Source organism: Leguminivora glycinivorella, chromosome 23 (genome assembly GCF_023078275.1).
Source record: "Leguminivora glycinivorella isolate SPB_JAAS2020 chromosome 23, LegGlyc_1.1, whole genome shotgun sequence".
Taxonomy (NCBI): Eukaryota; Metazoa; Arthropoda; class Insecta; order Lepidoptera; family Tortricidae; genus Leguminivora; species Leguminivora glycinivorella.
The window spans coordinates 8,182,539-8,199,130 of NC_062993.1; the positions used below are offsets into that span (position 1 = coordinate 8,182,539).

Here is a 16,592-nt window from a genome sequence, read left to right on the forward strand (position 1 = left end):
CCTACCCATCAGTACTTTGAGTATGTGGATTAGAACACCATTCCCTATAACTATGCCAAAATTCGTCTATACACGAATTATTTCCCGTGAGATAGGCTTCATTGAGTGTGCTAACATGCATACATAAAACCTGACCAGAAATATAATTATGACTATATTGTCAAGTCAAGAGAGTGCTGTTGTTCTCTATGCGGTGACAGTCTGACAGTTCAGTATAGTATGGTAAAAATAGTTCTAGTGAAATTACGCAATATGGCGCGTAGTCATATATTTCTGGTTAGGCTTTACATACATACATACCCTCTAGCAACACACCATACAAAAATTTTGCCAATCAAATTTGAATCAATGGTCCTAGAAAACAGGGCTGAATTTCTTTTGTTTGAAAATCGAACGAATCAAAACAAAAGCAACTCAATTCCATTTAACGTAGATTCAAATTTCATCATAGGTATTTTGTCCTAGTATCAGGACACTGAACCCCAGGAGGTTATAATTACGCCTGTATCCCATAGAAGGGCAGAGCACAAAACACTATTCAAGTTTCAGTGCCACTTTTGGCCAATAAATAAATAAATTGGCCTTCTTCACGATGAGTATACTTCGCATCAAAAACTACCCTGACAGGTACAATATCATGCGGGATTTAGATCTTGTTCGTGATGGGGGATGTGGGCGATTTTTGTGGCAAGGCATTTTTGAGAGATAAGATAACACACAGGGACACGTCTGCCGGATGCCGGATGCCCTGTGGGCCAAGGTAGCCACACGTTGGGTACCACAAGTAAGGCGTTGCGGTAGATCTCGCCAGAGATGGCGTGACGAGCTTAACGCCTTTGACGAGGACTGGTGGGAGACTTCAGGGGATACGTGGAGAAATCTGAGGGAGGCCTTTGCCCAACAGTGGGACAATATTCATATTCATATTCATATTCATCTTTATTAGTATTAAGCATACGTTGTCAACAATATTACAGCTATATACATATGTCATCATTATTACTCTTAAAATACTGGATTAGAGAATAAAAACAATTAATTACATGAATATCAAACAACGATCAAAAATTTCATTTTTTTTTTTACTAATATTATTCAGTCATGAATTCAGTCACGGAATAATAGGCCTTCTGGACTAAAAAACCTTTTAATTTCGAAACAAACCCGAAGTAGCTTGGGGCATTTTTTATTAGTGTTGGAATTTTGTTATATAATTTCGGTCCCAATACATGTAGGCAGTTACCATGGACTCTTAATAAAATATACTTGTCAGTATTGATGATATTGAAATATGTTATGCACCATATTTCAATATAAACGTCAGTAATGTACAAAATTAGCCCGTAGCGTATGTATTTGCGTAACGGGATATAAACGGCTCTATCTCACTATATTGAACGTTTGATAGCTTCTGTGTTAGCTCACCTGTCTGTCCGTCTGTCTGTCATTTGTGATTATGATAGTTCATAAAATAATATTATCACTCAATGTCGAGTTGATGGATAATTTGTTTTGTTTGATGGAAAAAGACTTTGAAATTTTTAAATAAAATCCTCAAAAACTCCAAAAACTATAGTTGAAGTAATAAGTAAAAAAATACTCTGAATATTTATTTTACCCTATTGAGAAGCGTTAGTTGTTGAAAACTAAAAAATCTGATATAATTTCTAAACAGAAAAAAAAAACATTTTTCTTTTTGATGTTTTTTCTATCCATTCTGAATTTTAGAAAGAAATACACCTAACATAATCTAATTAGAATTTGTACAATTTACAAGTAATTAATAAAAAAATAATAAGTATGTTTGTAGTTAGATCATTCCTTTTTTTAAAGGTACCTACAGATGCCTATTGCCTATGGAGGGACCTAGTCTTCAACAGAATGACATGATGTCAGGATGTCACTATCCTCAGCATTGAGGGAACGACTGAAAAAGATGAAGTAAGTATGTACCTACCCCTAGTACCCGCAGATAAGAAAACTAATGGAATAATGTTTCTTAGCGTGAAAACATTAACCGCATTTAACCTCATTAATGACTCCATAAACCAATGAAACTAAACAGTAATTACTTAATCCCAGCTTAAAATTTTACAGCCATTAGTAAAAAAAAAACAAAAAAAGTTGAAAGCCGCGCACGCTCCCCATAAAACTGTAAAAGCTTTTAGGGACAGGTGGGGTTTGGTTCCCAGGCAGGTCAGTCATACCGGCTTTTGGACCCGCTCTGGCATTTTCAGGGTTCCACCAAGGACGATTTATTTAGGATTAAGAATCGTGCCTCAATTTCTTTATATGGTATTTGCCTGTTGACAGCCCACTGTCCGGGGCCACATCTAGCGTCTCGCGAGCGTCGCGTCGGGCCAACTGTATGGAAAAAGACGCCGCGTCGACGCGGCGTCAGGCTTTGCCCATACGCCGTGTCTTGCGTGGGTGACGGTCGCGCGACCGTCGCCGTCGCGTCTCATACTTCCATATCGATAAGGTTTGATTTCGTACCTATGCGTCGCATCGCCGTCGCGCGACCATCGCGCGACCGTCGCCCACGCAAGCCAAGGCGATACAGTTGGCCCGACGCGACGCTCGCGAGACGCTAGATGTGGGGGGACCCTAACCTTGAGTTACGCGGGTGGTGCATGTGGCCCTTAGTTAACAAAGATTTATAATTATATTACACCACGGAACGGTTTTATTGAAATTCCGACTCGCACTTAACCATATTTTCTAGTTGCATTCTGTGATTCTGTGCTAGAAACACATGTTGGATAGCGCCGGCGCCGTCGTCGGTGCCTAGCCAAGATGACTCCGTTAAAATCGTTCACAGAAAAACGAAACGAAAATCTATGCATGTGTTAATGTAGAAGTTAGGTTACTTTGCAATATTATGTCACCAGTGAGTTGCTCTGATGATGGAAATAGGAGGTGGCCATAGGAACTCCATGTTAAAACAACACGCCCTAATATAATTATTGTCTCTAGAAAAGCACAGTCAGTCAACGATAAAAGGTAAGTACCGAAATTATTGACAAAAATAAAAATATAATATAGTACTACATAGGTATGTGAAGACCTGTTGCTAATTATATTATGAGTTGTTGGTGCTACTTTTTTAATATATCCATCTGGCCTATGCTTTATTGTTTTCTTACGCTAAAATAGAAAAAAGTTTAGTGCCTAGGTCGATTGAATACCTACAGAGTAATATAAATTTACAGTCAAAATTTGTCTAACACATATAGCAAGTTGATTTGTTAAACCCGCATTTAATATATATATATATTATATATAAATTATAACATAATATATAAGTCGGTCGCTTGCGCCCAGACAGAGTGTGGCGTGTGGTAGCAATTCAGATAAGGACAAATTGAACAAAAACGCCTTGTGGCGGGCGGTGAGAAACTTGGGGAGTGTAAACAACAATAAAAGCTAATTAAAGATCATTTTAGCTGTAAATAAATAAGTAAAAAACAAATTATAATTAATAAAAAAACTAAATTCAATTAAATAATAATCCTACTTAATCTAGGTAATCAAATACCAATCGCATCGCTAACACCAAGGACCTATCCATGTAAGTACCTACCATCACAATGGAAATTTTAGAACACAAGCATTTTTCTAGTAGAAATAAATAGAAGGTCAGGGGCCTATTTCTCAAAACTGAAAGTACTAACTAAACTAACTAGGGAAGTTTTCAAGTAGTCACACAGGTTACACTACTATATATAAATTATAAATTGAAATAGATATCATACACGAAAGAAAAAACGACAAGGCCCACTGGTGGCTGAGCCGGGAATCGAACCCGGGTCTTCAGCTTACGCGGCTAACGTCTTTACCACTAGACCACCCGCCCGTCGTGGCACCCGACGAAATGTCTCTAGTGTATGCTATCTTTAATAAGGCTAGGCGCCTTTTGACCAATTCTAAGGGCGAGCAATTAGTACTTGCACCTCCTATATGAATTCTTTGCAGGATTACGATATAGCGAGAGAGATGGTGCTGCCATCTATTCAACTAGGGAACAAATCAAATTATTTTATTGAATATTTTCGATTCCCGGCTCGGCCACCAGTGGGCCTTGTCGTTTTTTCTTTCGTGTATGATCTCTATTTCAATTTGAAAGTTACAAGTTACAAGCGGAAGTCTCTTTCCAACTTGTAATATTAGACATTGACAACCACTTGTAAATGTAGCTTCGAGAAATGGGTCCCTAGAAGACTATAAGTTCAACAAAAAAATAGGCTTATAAATCATTCGTTATAATAATACTTAAATACCACGGGACCCAAGGGAAAGTCGCATGACCTTAACTGGTACAAAACAGTTTTTGACCCACAGCCACAGTATAAGGATAAATCAGTAGTTAATCTCCGGCAGCGGCGACGCGGTCGTTACTACTGCGCAAGGTCACGCAGGGTTGTACCTGTGCTACTGTCCTACTCGTAGTAACTGTGTATGGCGCTATGCTAGTACCAACGCTCTTTCTACCTTTTTATCTAATAAAGATTCAAGTACGTGTTTCTTTCTTAAATACTGACGAAATCGTATTTACATAAAATGTTTGAATAGATGTTTGCACAATATTTAAGTAGGTACCAAACTTTCGAGCTAGATAGATCGCAGCATCTACCTAAATGTCGTTACAGATAAATCCTTATTGATTTTAATGTGTCATTCTAGCTTTAAATCTCACTTTTACGCCATTTACGTAAGCAATAATGTACCTAACACTGCAAAAATATAACAACCACTTACTTTTCTGGGTGTCTAGGAATTCTAAAGAACATTCTGACATTTCCGCATTTTGAGAACTGTTCTCCATACACCCATAAGCACTACAGTAACGAAAATATGTCTTCGGTGCTGACGTCATTTTCTCCCGAACTCAACGCGTCAACACAGCGCGCGAACGCGGCCCCGACTGTCCAGCCCAATACTTACCAGTTTCGCATGTATTCGGTGCATATGGAGAGTAGTTTTCGACACACCGCGCGGAGTGAAGTTTGTTAGAAGAGTTATTACTGCTTTATACTGTGCCACAGCTTTATTGGCGAATTGCGATCTATTGGTGGGTTTCAATGAAGTGCTGAATATTGAGTGAAACTACTAGGAAATCTGAGGGCTTCTATCTAGGGTCTCTCTAAGGGTCCAAGAGTTAGGGCGCCCAAAACACGAGGTTTTTGTTAAAGGTCTAAAATGAGAGTAAAATAGTTGAAACATGATTTTGACAATTACTATAAGTAATTATTACAAAGAATTCTGATTTCCAAATTCGAATAGGTTGGTATTTATTTAGGTATATTTTAGGACACCAACATTTACTTCGTGACTATTTAGGCTTATAATATACCTACTTCTGCCTTCTCATTTTTTTTTTTGATAAAGAAGAATATTGGTAGGAATATCTTTGCCAAAAAGGATGCAATTATCATCTGTTTACAATGATTTTATGTTTTTGTGCAAAGAAACAAAGTTGGAAGAAAGGAAAATGAGCTAAACGAGCATGGAATGAAATTTGTTATCTAATAATGATTTATTTATTTACATATATATATCTTATACTTTGGCATGAGTACCTAATTATGTTATGTTTTAATAACTAAGTACAGTCAACTTTAAAAATAAGAAAACGACTTATCTAATAATACTTATTCTATGTTTTTACAAAATTAAGTACATGATAACAAAATAATTGCAATACTTTGGCATTCAGTCGAAAATAGCACATTTGAAGGCAAGATGTAAATAACTAGAGACAGTCAAAAACTAAAAAAATACGTAAGTATAAAACTATTAAAAACAACTTAAAAATATCAAATCATAACAGTCAGAACAATAAAAACTTAAATATAAGCACCAAAACTATTTGTTAAAAACTGTCAACAAACTGTATTTTAGAAAAATACTTTTTAACTTCAGGCGTTTCGTATTCCTTAGGCATTTCGTAAGAATAGTTACCGTTATACATTCCCATATTAGAACTAACTTTTACTTCGTCAGGTTTTTCCCTAAAAAACTTGTCTTGATTATCTTCATATTGAAAGGTATCTTCGAAATAAGTCGTTGATAAAGATTCGTCTTTTTCATAAGGGATATGTTTAAAGTTATCAAAGCTTAAATCTTCTTTTTCTTTAGTTTCTGGTTTGAAGAACTTCCTGGCTACATTCTTACTCGGCTTAGCATCAGTAGAGGTGCTAACTTCATCCGGTTTGATCCGTTTGCTTTTATATCTTCTGTTCTGGAACCAGATCTTGACTTGCGTGGGAGTGAGATGCAAGTACTTGGCCATTTCTTCTCGTTCCGGTGCTGAGAGGTATCTTTGGGCGTTAAAACGTTTCTCCAGTTCGTGGACTTGGGTTTGGGAGAACAGGATCCTGGGTTTTCTTTTGGCTCGCTTGTCTTTTCTGTCCATCTTGTCTGAGCAGGGGCTTGTCGGAGATTCTGTTAACAAACAATAGAGAGTTGTAAGAGTTATTTCAAACCCTTTTTTATTACGTGTTCACGAATCAGGAAAAAAAAATTAAAGAAAATTGCGTCAAATTGTGCAACAACCTGAAAATCTTTTAATATCTGTGCAAGTCCTCTCTAGCCTATTTTTGTTATAATCCATAAGTTGTTGCGTTACTCAAAGAAACATTATGAGTTAAATCGTTTCAAGTTGTGTGCTACCAATTCGTGTTTGACATATTTATGGTCAATCCATTTGTCTAATTTAATTGCCATTATCTTTGTATCAAAAACGCTTAAAACAACTTATCTCTTTAATAGAAAAGCTTCAGCCTTTTCTATTAAAGAGATAAGTTACTAGCCTAGCCTAACCTAAAAACATTACTAGCTACTTACTTGAATTTCTCCTAGACACTGCTGGCATCTTCTCAAACGTCTCCATAGCTGGATACTGCGGCGGATCCTCAACAGGTGGCACTTTCTCAGCAAACCTCTCCTGGAACTGCGTAGGAGTATGCAGCTCTCTCTGAAGCTCCTTCGAAGGTTCTACATGTGGTATAACGTACTGGTCGAAGTTTTGACAAACATTGTGGCAGTATGGGTTGTAGCTATAGTATTCTTCAATCTTCTGGTCGTGGTAAGTCTCGGTCCAATATGGCTCTATGTTGTGCATAGGGATATTTGGATACACTTGCCCGAAGTACTCAGGGCACATTTGAGGCTGGTACGTATAGTCGTATCGTCGATCGTTCTTCCAAGTTTCGCTTCTTTCGTAATTGTATATGTTCGTCTGGTTGATATTGAGTATATCCTTCACTGAAAATGGTGTGTTTAAATGCGCTGTATCTTCTAGCTTCGGTCTATAAGTCTTGTCTAGGTAATCTTCTTTCTTATCTTCGATTTCGATGTAGTTGTAGAATTCTTTGCACTCATTGTAGTTATGCTTGTTGTTGTTGAAAGATGTTGAGATCTCATTGTGTTGTTCAAACACCTCCATAACTTAGTGGGTCACTGATAGACTTGTGTTGTGGGCTAACCGTGGAAGACTGATGGCGTTTGCGGCGAAGCCAATCCAAGCGGACTCAAGTGGCATGGGCGGAGCTTGGCTCCCGTTTATCCCACTCACACACATGGGGTTTGATGTATGTTTGTCCCTGTCTCGTCCCCATGTTTACTACGGTAAATAAAGCGGGTGATTTCATTTGGGCGTAAGATATTTGGGTTATTTCATGGTTTATAAAATTGTGTCAATTGGTTGAAATATTTAGGATGTATTCGTAACATATGAGGTATTCTTCAATTATACTGTGGCAGCGGATCTGCATGTGCTAGGCCTAGTAAAAATATAAATTTGGCGTAAAAATATACCCCAGTCGTCTTTTTACTACTTATATTTCACTTAACTAATTTGAATTATAATTAGTTACATTTTACTAAACAAATTTTTGTGCTGATATACATGGATAGTTTCATTTTATTTATTTTCTAATATTTTATGTTTCACTGTAACTTGTAACTCTTGTAAGTAGCTTGTAGACATACATAGTTCTGATGATGAAAAGCTACTTACTTTATTCTAAATGTCTTGAAAGTTATTTTGCATGTTTATTTAGGTAATAGGTATCTTTACTGCTTTATTTTCTTACAAATTACTCTGCAATAAGTATACAAGATTACACCAGGTGGATGTGTTATATTTGAGACATAAATAAATACAAACTTAGTAAAACGTTAAATTAAAAATTAATTTATATACTACAGCTACCTACCTAGTAGGTACCAAACTCGATTAGGCATGCCTCGCGTTAGGCTCGAGGATACATTTTTTTCATGCGTTCATGGACTACAGTGGTTGCTTGCCATCAGGCGGCAAGAATCTTTGCCAACGACGTGGTGCAATGAACAAAAAAGATATCATATTTTTGATAAGTTGAAATTTCCGACCCTGCGGGCCGATTTTTGAGTCTCACGCGTTCGAATTCAGAAAATTGTCACTGCATGAAAATAATAAGCAAATCACCGTTTTCAACGGTATTTTAGTGACAAAATCCCGTATGTGAGATTCAAAAATCGGCCCCCGATTGTATGCGTTGACTAATCTCACCTACAGGCGTATCGCCTTGCATAAAATAGGATCTTTACGAGGCGATAATAGGCGTTTTGTTTAAGTGAGGTGCGAGGCGTTATGTTTACTCCCATCGTTCGTCGCCGATCGACGATCAGGCATATTATTCCAAAGGAATAGTGAGTCCATTGCTCGAAAACCAATGTAAAACCACAAAGGGCTTTACCGAGACTTGTGGACTACGTAAGTACACTGAGAAAAAAAAACTACCAGTTTTCATGTTCGTTCACAAACTTTTTTGGTTAAAATATTTGGCTTAAACAACAAGTTAGATTTTGTTAAGTGTAAGTAGTGTAACTAGTACATTTAATAAGTTACTCGACATTTGAATGAAAAATATATTTGAATCAAGTCGATTTTATAAAAGCAACATGACTCATATTGTTTTAAACAGATGTTTGGCTGATTCAATCAAATATCTTTTAAGTTTGACCTTGTTGTTTGAACAAATTCAACTTGTATCATCACTATTGTGATTTATTTAGTTTACTAAAATACTTTTGTTTCAACCCCGCAACAAGTCGAACTTGTTAAATTCACAATGCAAATTTATCTCAGTGTACAGCAGCAGCGGCTGGTCCATGAAGCCGATTCCCACCGGCTTGCCTAAAATTGATTACTAGTAAAGTACTTAAATGTTAAGGTAAGTTTCTTTTTGCTCAGTGTTGCCTAGAAGAAATGTTCACCAGCCGCCACTGGTGTACAGTCAACCAATTGGAAGCCACTGTAGAACTAGTGACGTTATAGGTAAATCAGATTGTAAGATATCTCTTCCTACTTGTCATTTTGACATGGCTGTAGAGTGGCCTAGGGTTCCAATTGGTTGACTTGAACCTAAACAATTTTATACCTAGGTAATTTAAGGCACATAGTTGTTAACACTTCGCGTCTCGCTGTTCTGACACGTTGTAATGGCTCCAGAAATAAGGTCGGGTCAGTTATTTGAGGCCTTCTCTTAGTGCGATGTTATTGACGCTGACTGTACTTTAACCTTACAGAAAACCACAGCAAAATAGCACTTAGGCGATGTTGTGGTTTCTGTCGGCGAGTAAGATTTTCAGACCTCGACGCGAGTGTGTACACTGGGTATATACGTAGCCGAATGGCACAAACGCTCACGAAACGAAACGCTCGTAGATATCTATCTCTATCGCTCTTGCGAATTGGCGCGACAGACCCAGACTACCTTCGCGGCGTTCCGTTTTCGTTTCGCGTCGGAGAAATGCCATTCAGCTACGGCACTGGTCTATGTGGGTTATTACATTAGTTTGACAGCGAGTTGGACTCTCGATTCGGTTACCGAAACCAAGTGGGATCTGTGAAGTTGCCGCTGTTTGGGTGACGCGGCGTTATGTGTGCTTTTTAATTAGGTCATTATTTATTATTTGCTTCCATGTATTTATACCTAAGGGTATCAACATTTAATTTTTACCATACCAACTGGAAAAAGACTCTCTTGCTACTTCAAAAACGAATGACAAAGTTGCATTTTATTCACAACAGTGCAAAATAAATTCATAAAAATTTTTCATGCCCTTATTCGTCTCGTAGAATTGACGTTTAATATATGTACCTAAATGATGACTTTGAATAATTCATGTTTAATAAATATTTACCGTGTGGTGACGGGTTAAGAATTTCACCACCCCTTTCTTCTCGTGGGTGTCGTAGAAGTCGACTGTGGGATATGGGTTAAATTGTGGCGTAGGCCAGAGGCTGGCAACCTGTTACTGCAATGTCACAATTTGGATTTCTTTCAACCCCTTTTTGACAAGAGTAGCACTGAAACTTAGTAGTTCATGTGCTCTGCCTACCTAACTTTATGGGATACAGCCGTGATTATATGTATGTAGGTAAACATTTACAGTGATGTTTACAGTTAATATGTATTTTCCCCGTGTTAGTGTTGAAAGTTAAAACCCTCGCGGCGCTCAAGATTCCATATTGGAATATTTCGCCTGCTCGAGTATCAATATTGGCATGTGCCCGTGACGACCCTCATTACGACAGGCTAAAGTATGAAAGTTGTGCGATGTAATAACAAAATGCTAGAGTAATATTTTAAAGTGACATACATACAGACCATACAGTAACAGTTAGATGAGTAATAAAGACATCATCACACACCACAAATCCACATATTTGTAATGGGCGGGGTGATCACTAATGAGTTTACATACGCGTTCATTAATCACCGAGAGAGACGGACCGATGCGAGCGACGAGCGCCGAGCGATTTTATCATTAAGTTGATTAATGACAAATTGAGGTATCTTATATAGTAGATAGGCACGAGCTGAAAGCAGGACTAGGCGATGTTTAAATCGCCAGTGAATTAAACGCCTAGCTTGTTCATTAAATAGCTGAAGAAAGACAAAGACCATTTAAGTTATGGTCGTTATTGAGCACAACGTTAAAACAGATGGCTTAACCCCTCAACCGCTTCGTTCCAGATCTGTCCGAGACAATTTAAACTGTAATTAACAGATTGAAGGTTACAAATTTTTGACAACGGCGTTCCAGGGGTTAATACGTCATGAAACCGTAACGTAGGCATTGAAGAATTTATGATGTTTGGTTAGGTTATATTATGCAAATTCGTTGAAAGTTACTAGGTAATCTATTCTAATTATTACGTGGTTCTAATTATCTAGGTATTCTTTTATAATTATTACGTGAACATAAAGGCATCACATGAGTTCCACAAATCCACATATTTGTAATGGGCGGGGTGATTACTAATGAGTTTACATTACCGAGAGAGACGGAGCGATGCGAACGATGAGCGCCGAGCGATTGCATCATTGAGTTGATTAATGATAAATTGAGGTATCTTATATAGATGGTAGGCACGCGCTGAAAGTAGGACTAGGCGATGTTTAAATCGCCAGTGGATTAAACGCCTAGCTTGTTCATTAAATAGCTGAAGAAAGAAAAATACCAGTTAAGTTATTGTCGTTATTGAGCACAACGTTAAAACAGATGGCTGAACGTCATGTAACTTTTATTTATAGCATGTAAAAATTAATTGATACTGAAGAATGTATCATGTAGTTAGGTTAAGTTATGCAAATATTTCGTTAAAAGGTCCTAGGTTATGTATACTTTTATAATTATTACGTGAACATAAAATCACATGAGTTCCACGAATCCACATATTTGTAATGGGCGGGGTGATTACTAATGACTCATGAGTTTACATAGGACTTAATTAATCACCGAGAGAGACGGAACGATGCGAGCGCTGGGCGATTTTATGATCAACTTAGATTAATGATAATTGTTATGTAGCTTAGATAGGTAGACGCTAAAAGTGGGACGGTCTATGTGTATATATTTATGACTTATGGTTATGTATAATTACATAAATTAGTTGCCTATTTGCAGAAAAAAACACAAACAAAAGTCTATCAGCTATATATAAACCTATATTAAGGTGGCTCGCTTTCCATACAAAAAACATCTACCATTTATTTAGTCACCGCACACTACAACTAAATAAAAATATGCGCATACATCTACTATACATTATCCATCGTCGCAGTATTGAACGAAATACATTGTTTCATACAGAAATCATGGACAAATCCATGTGAATTTTTTATTAATTTTACGAAAATGTGTGTGCCAAATTTTGTGTACAGACACAGAGCCGTCATATTTCGCGCATTTTTAGTTGACATTGTCATCAGTGACACTTGGCTCTTGACAAGTAATTATTTAAAGATATTGGTTTACTTAACTCAAGCAGACTCAGAAATAATGACGCATTTTGTCAATAAAGATACATATCGTGTATTTCGACACTGCTAGTGTAAATCGAAATGGCGTCTCGGTCAAATGCATTGACTATGAAACAGGAGATCTCGAGTTCGATTCCGGGCGCTTTGTTAATAATTTGAACTTTTTTTGGATTTATTAAGTTTTATTTTTATTTTTTAATAGAATAAATATTCTATTAAAAAAGACTCTTACTATATTTCTTTCCTATTTTTTATTTTCATACAAAAATACATTACAATCTTTATTGTGCCTTTGTTGATAAAATAAAATATTACACGTCAGGTCAGGTACATAGGTCATAGTGTGGCATAGTATTAGTAATTTAGTAATGTGCTGACTTCCTTACATTTACTGAGCTAGTTGACCTATGTTATTGTTGTGTGAATGTTTTTCTTCAACAACTAAATAGTTATATATATGAATATGTATGTAGGTATGTGGGTAGCTTTTGCACATTGTAATTTTTCCTCAGTCACCCGCTGAGCTCAGAGACCACGAACGCTGTAGTGTTCGAAACGTCGGGATAAATTGTAAATTCATTATACACGATTTAATCCGTTTTCATAGTTTTTATTTCATGAGTAACTATCGCGGTAACTGAAGACAATATTAACTAAATGGTTACAAATAATAATTATCATCAATATAATCTGGTCCAGGCAGGCAATTATGGTCGCGCGATAAATGATAAAACATCTGGCCGTCCCTATAATCGCACTTACTAATAGTGCGACAGGGACGGCCTGATATTTTATCGTCTATCGCGCGACCATGCTTCCCGTGCTGTACTAGCTTTAGCCCGCGGCTTCGCTTGCGTTAGAAAGAGACAAAAGTAGCATATGTCACTCTCCATCCCTTCAACTATCTCCACTTAAAAAACATGTCAATCCGTCGCTCCGTTTGGCCGTGAAAGACGGACAAACAAACAAACACAAATTATCTTTGGTGAAACAACGAATTCTTCCACTTCAGATTATAGAGTAACCAGCTTTTCCCATTTATAATAAACTAGCTTTTGACCGCGGCTTCGCTCGCGTAAGAAAGAGACAAAAAGTAGCCTATGTCACTCTCCATCCCTTCAACTAAATCCCCTTAAATAATCACGTCAATTCGTCGCTCCGGTTTTGCCGTGAAAGACGGACAAACAAACAGACACACACCCTTTCCCATTTGTAATATTAGTATGGATTTGACATTATTATTTATATTTAAATAATTATATTTATGTATAGCCCAATTTCGTCGGTAACAGCGTGTTATGTAATGGCGTCGTTGGGGAACAATCGTCTGTCACGCCGTGAAGGTGCGTTCGATTCCCAGGATTATATAAACTTTTTGTATTTTTTTGGATATAAATTTCGTTTTTTTTATTGACTGAGCAAGAATGGAGAGCCGAAGGTATCAATTTTGTCTTAGAGAACATATTGATTTTTTTATTGTCATTTTGATTTTCTATTTATTAAGTTGAGATATAAAACACAACTTTTAATACCCTCGCTAAATATAATATTTTATCGAAATCACTCCTTAGATAAAAAAAGTCCACTTGAGTTTTTAAAGCATTACGTTACTCAGTTAACTATTGCATTTTCATTTACTAATTTAAGATTTCAAAAGCGATTTGAATACCCTTGCTCCATCAAAAATAAACAATTAGAAAAAAAAATCATTCGGATCGTAGTTTAGAAACTAAAATTTATCTATACTTTTTGGATTTTTTTTTAAATATCAGATTAGGATAATTATGTTAGAAATTCTGAGTTCGACGAACAAAAAATAGTGTCACATAGTGTTGTGTTCCTGCCGGTGAGTAAGGCTGCCAGAGCTCAACGAGGGTGCGGGGTGCTGACGACGGGAGGACTTACGGAACTAATTTGTCCTTTGAGTCGTCGGCAACCCAAACCCTCCTTTGAACTTGTACACTCCTTTTTACTGTGCATACGCAGCAAAGGGGAGTGTACAAGTTTCTAATGGGGCGGCAACGCGCAAGCGACACTCTTCGAGTTGCAGGCGTCCATAGGTTACGGTGACCGCTTTCCATCAGGCGGACCGTATGCTTGTTTGCCACCGACGTAGTATTAAAAAAAAAAAGAGAAAAAGTCCTGGATTCGAACCCAGTACTTCCATGCAAATCATGCGATGGCACGTATTTACCGCAAGGCTATTTAAACAAGCTGTCGCCGCGTGAAATTATCGACTAGAAGGAATACAAAAACACTGTTTGTATGTGTGAGTGGTACTTAAAAATAGTGTAAAATAGTAAATTTATTTACATTAAGGGGATTAACGTTACAATGAGAAGTTGAATGTTTGTTGTAATACGTCAATTTTAATATTAAATGTTCGCGAAGCATAATTGAAAGTATATAAATGCCTGTACGACTCCACAAAAAAAATAAGACTGGTAATTTGCAGATTAACGCCATCTAACGCAGCCTGAGCTTCGGGTAACCTAGGCGAGCCACCTTAATACAGACTGATAAATGTATTAGGTTAAAAGAGCCTCCGGCAGGACTCGAACCTGCGACCTTTACCTTGCTGGGGCCATCGCGCTCCCAACTGCGCCACAATAGAATAGAATAGAATTTTATTGAATTTTACAGACCGCCTTTCGCTTATGATATGACGCATACGCTACAAAGCTAAAATATTAGTTAACACAAAGAAAAATATTAAATGTACTTTAAGAAATAGTTATTTGTTATAGTTTTTTAACACACGAGAAGTAAAATACATTTGCACCCGAGTGTAACACAAAACTTTTCCCCTCACTATAGCGAGGAAACTACAACGCAAAAAATGCGTTTATCACTGCTTCCGTAGTTCCACAGGTGGTAAATCATCTGTATTACTAGATTCACATACTTTTATCAATTTTAAAGCAGTTAAATTGACTTTATTCAAGGTCAAATTACTTTACCCACTAGTGGATAAAATGCGTTTTTACCCACTGGTATTAAAGGACAAAACACGTGTTTCCGAGCTAATGAGGGGAAAATATTTTTTCATTAATTTGGTGACCTTTTTCAAAAATCACTGGTTCCGCTTGAGAATCAGTTCAAATTTTGAGTTTTAGATTTCCAATATAAAATGGATATAAAAACCCTCATCCTTCTGGTTTCGTAGTAACAGCCCATTTTTTCTTACATTTGTGCAATTCGACACAATAATAGGAAGTGACCAACACGTGCCCATTTTTTTGCCCAATAAATGTAAAAGCATCCGTTTGAGACCAACATAACTTTAAAACAATTTAAGAAAAATAGTTTTTACTATAAAGTAGTAAGGGTGAGAAGAAATACAGGGAAGTTGTGTGTCTGTCCCGTTTTTTCTAGGTGTCAGTGAGCCAGACGGCATCAGGTTTCATGAGAAAAGGTCAAGATAAAATATATTTCTGTTTATAGTCAGTGGATACAAAGATATAAACAAATGTGTTTGGTATTAGTTACAACTGTAAAGGTATGGTGGCGCCTGCTCGGCAACTATGGGAATTTTTTAGACAGATTGACAGATGCGAAATAGTGGTGACATAGGTTGAAGGTTCAAAGTTTATCAAGTGATGAAATGAAGCGCGATTGTCAATTTTAGTTCCTCTGCCAATTCTGCCATGCATTTTTATACAACCTGTTTATTATAAGATACATACATAGGTCAACTCAGATTAAATAAGAGATTTTCTGTAATGGGCATAAGCTTTTGTAAAACAAGAACCTACCAATAACCAATAAATGGAATTTACCTAATCTAATTTTACGATTTAGGATTCATTAAGTAGGTAAAACGAGAAGGTCCCTTAGATAAAAATTGTTAGTTATCGATTACTCTAAATACTTAGTTAATCTGTTTGTGATTCAGTATAGAAGGGTCCTTATGCTGAAATTGCCATGCCTAAGGTATTTCTTCTGAAATTCCGCCATAAAACTACTGTGTAAGTGCTTAAAATGTAAATTTTATTAGGAGCAACCATAAACATTACAAAGTAGCATACATACTTATAAAAAGCTTAAATAATTATCTAAAAGTACGTAAACTACGTAGCTTAAAAATATAAAAAAAAATTAAAGATTGTTTACACCTCATAAAATACCTTTAACAGGCCTTAATCTCAAAGTGGTCAAATTAAAAAAAAAGCTAAACCCTCAACTCGAAACGTGTCGTTTTGCCAATAAAGTAGCAAGTTTATGATCCTAAAGTATTTGTCAAGTGGCTTGGTAAAATTCGTGGAGCTTTTTTAC

General features: G+C 36.8%; 1 protein-coding gene across 1 annotated transcript; it reads right to left on the minus strand.

The window, feature by feature from the left end:
- Positions 1-5,716: 5,716 nt before the first annotated feature.
- On the minus strand, positions 5,717-7,469 carry LOC125238449 (homeobox protein Nkx-2.2a-like). The gene is made up of 2 exons (XM_048145802.1): positions 6,847-7,469; positions 5,717-6,444 (listed from the first exon to the last, which is right to left on the minus strand). The coding sequence occupies exons 1-2, from the start codon at positions 7,445-7,447 to the stop codon at positions 5,873-5,875; spliced, it is 1,173 nt and encodes a 390-aa protein (XP_048001759.1). The 5' UTR covers positions 7,448-7,469; the 3' UTR covers positions 5,717-5,872.
- Between the last annotated feature and the right edge of the window lie 9,123 nt (positions 7,470-16,592).

Bases quoted from the DNA above. Each gene is read 5' to 3' on its own strand.
- LOC125238449 (XM_048145802.1), bottom strand. From the start codon at position 7,447: ATGGAGGTGTTTGAACAACACAATGAGATCTCAACATCTTTCAACAAC. The intron at 6,445-6,846 runs GTAAGTAGCTAG...GTTTGTTAACAG, and splicing joins AGTGTCTAGGAGAAATTCAA to AATCTCCGACAAGCCCCTGC.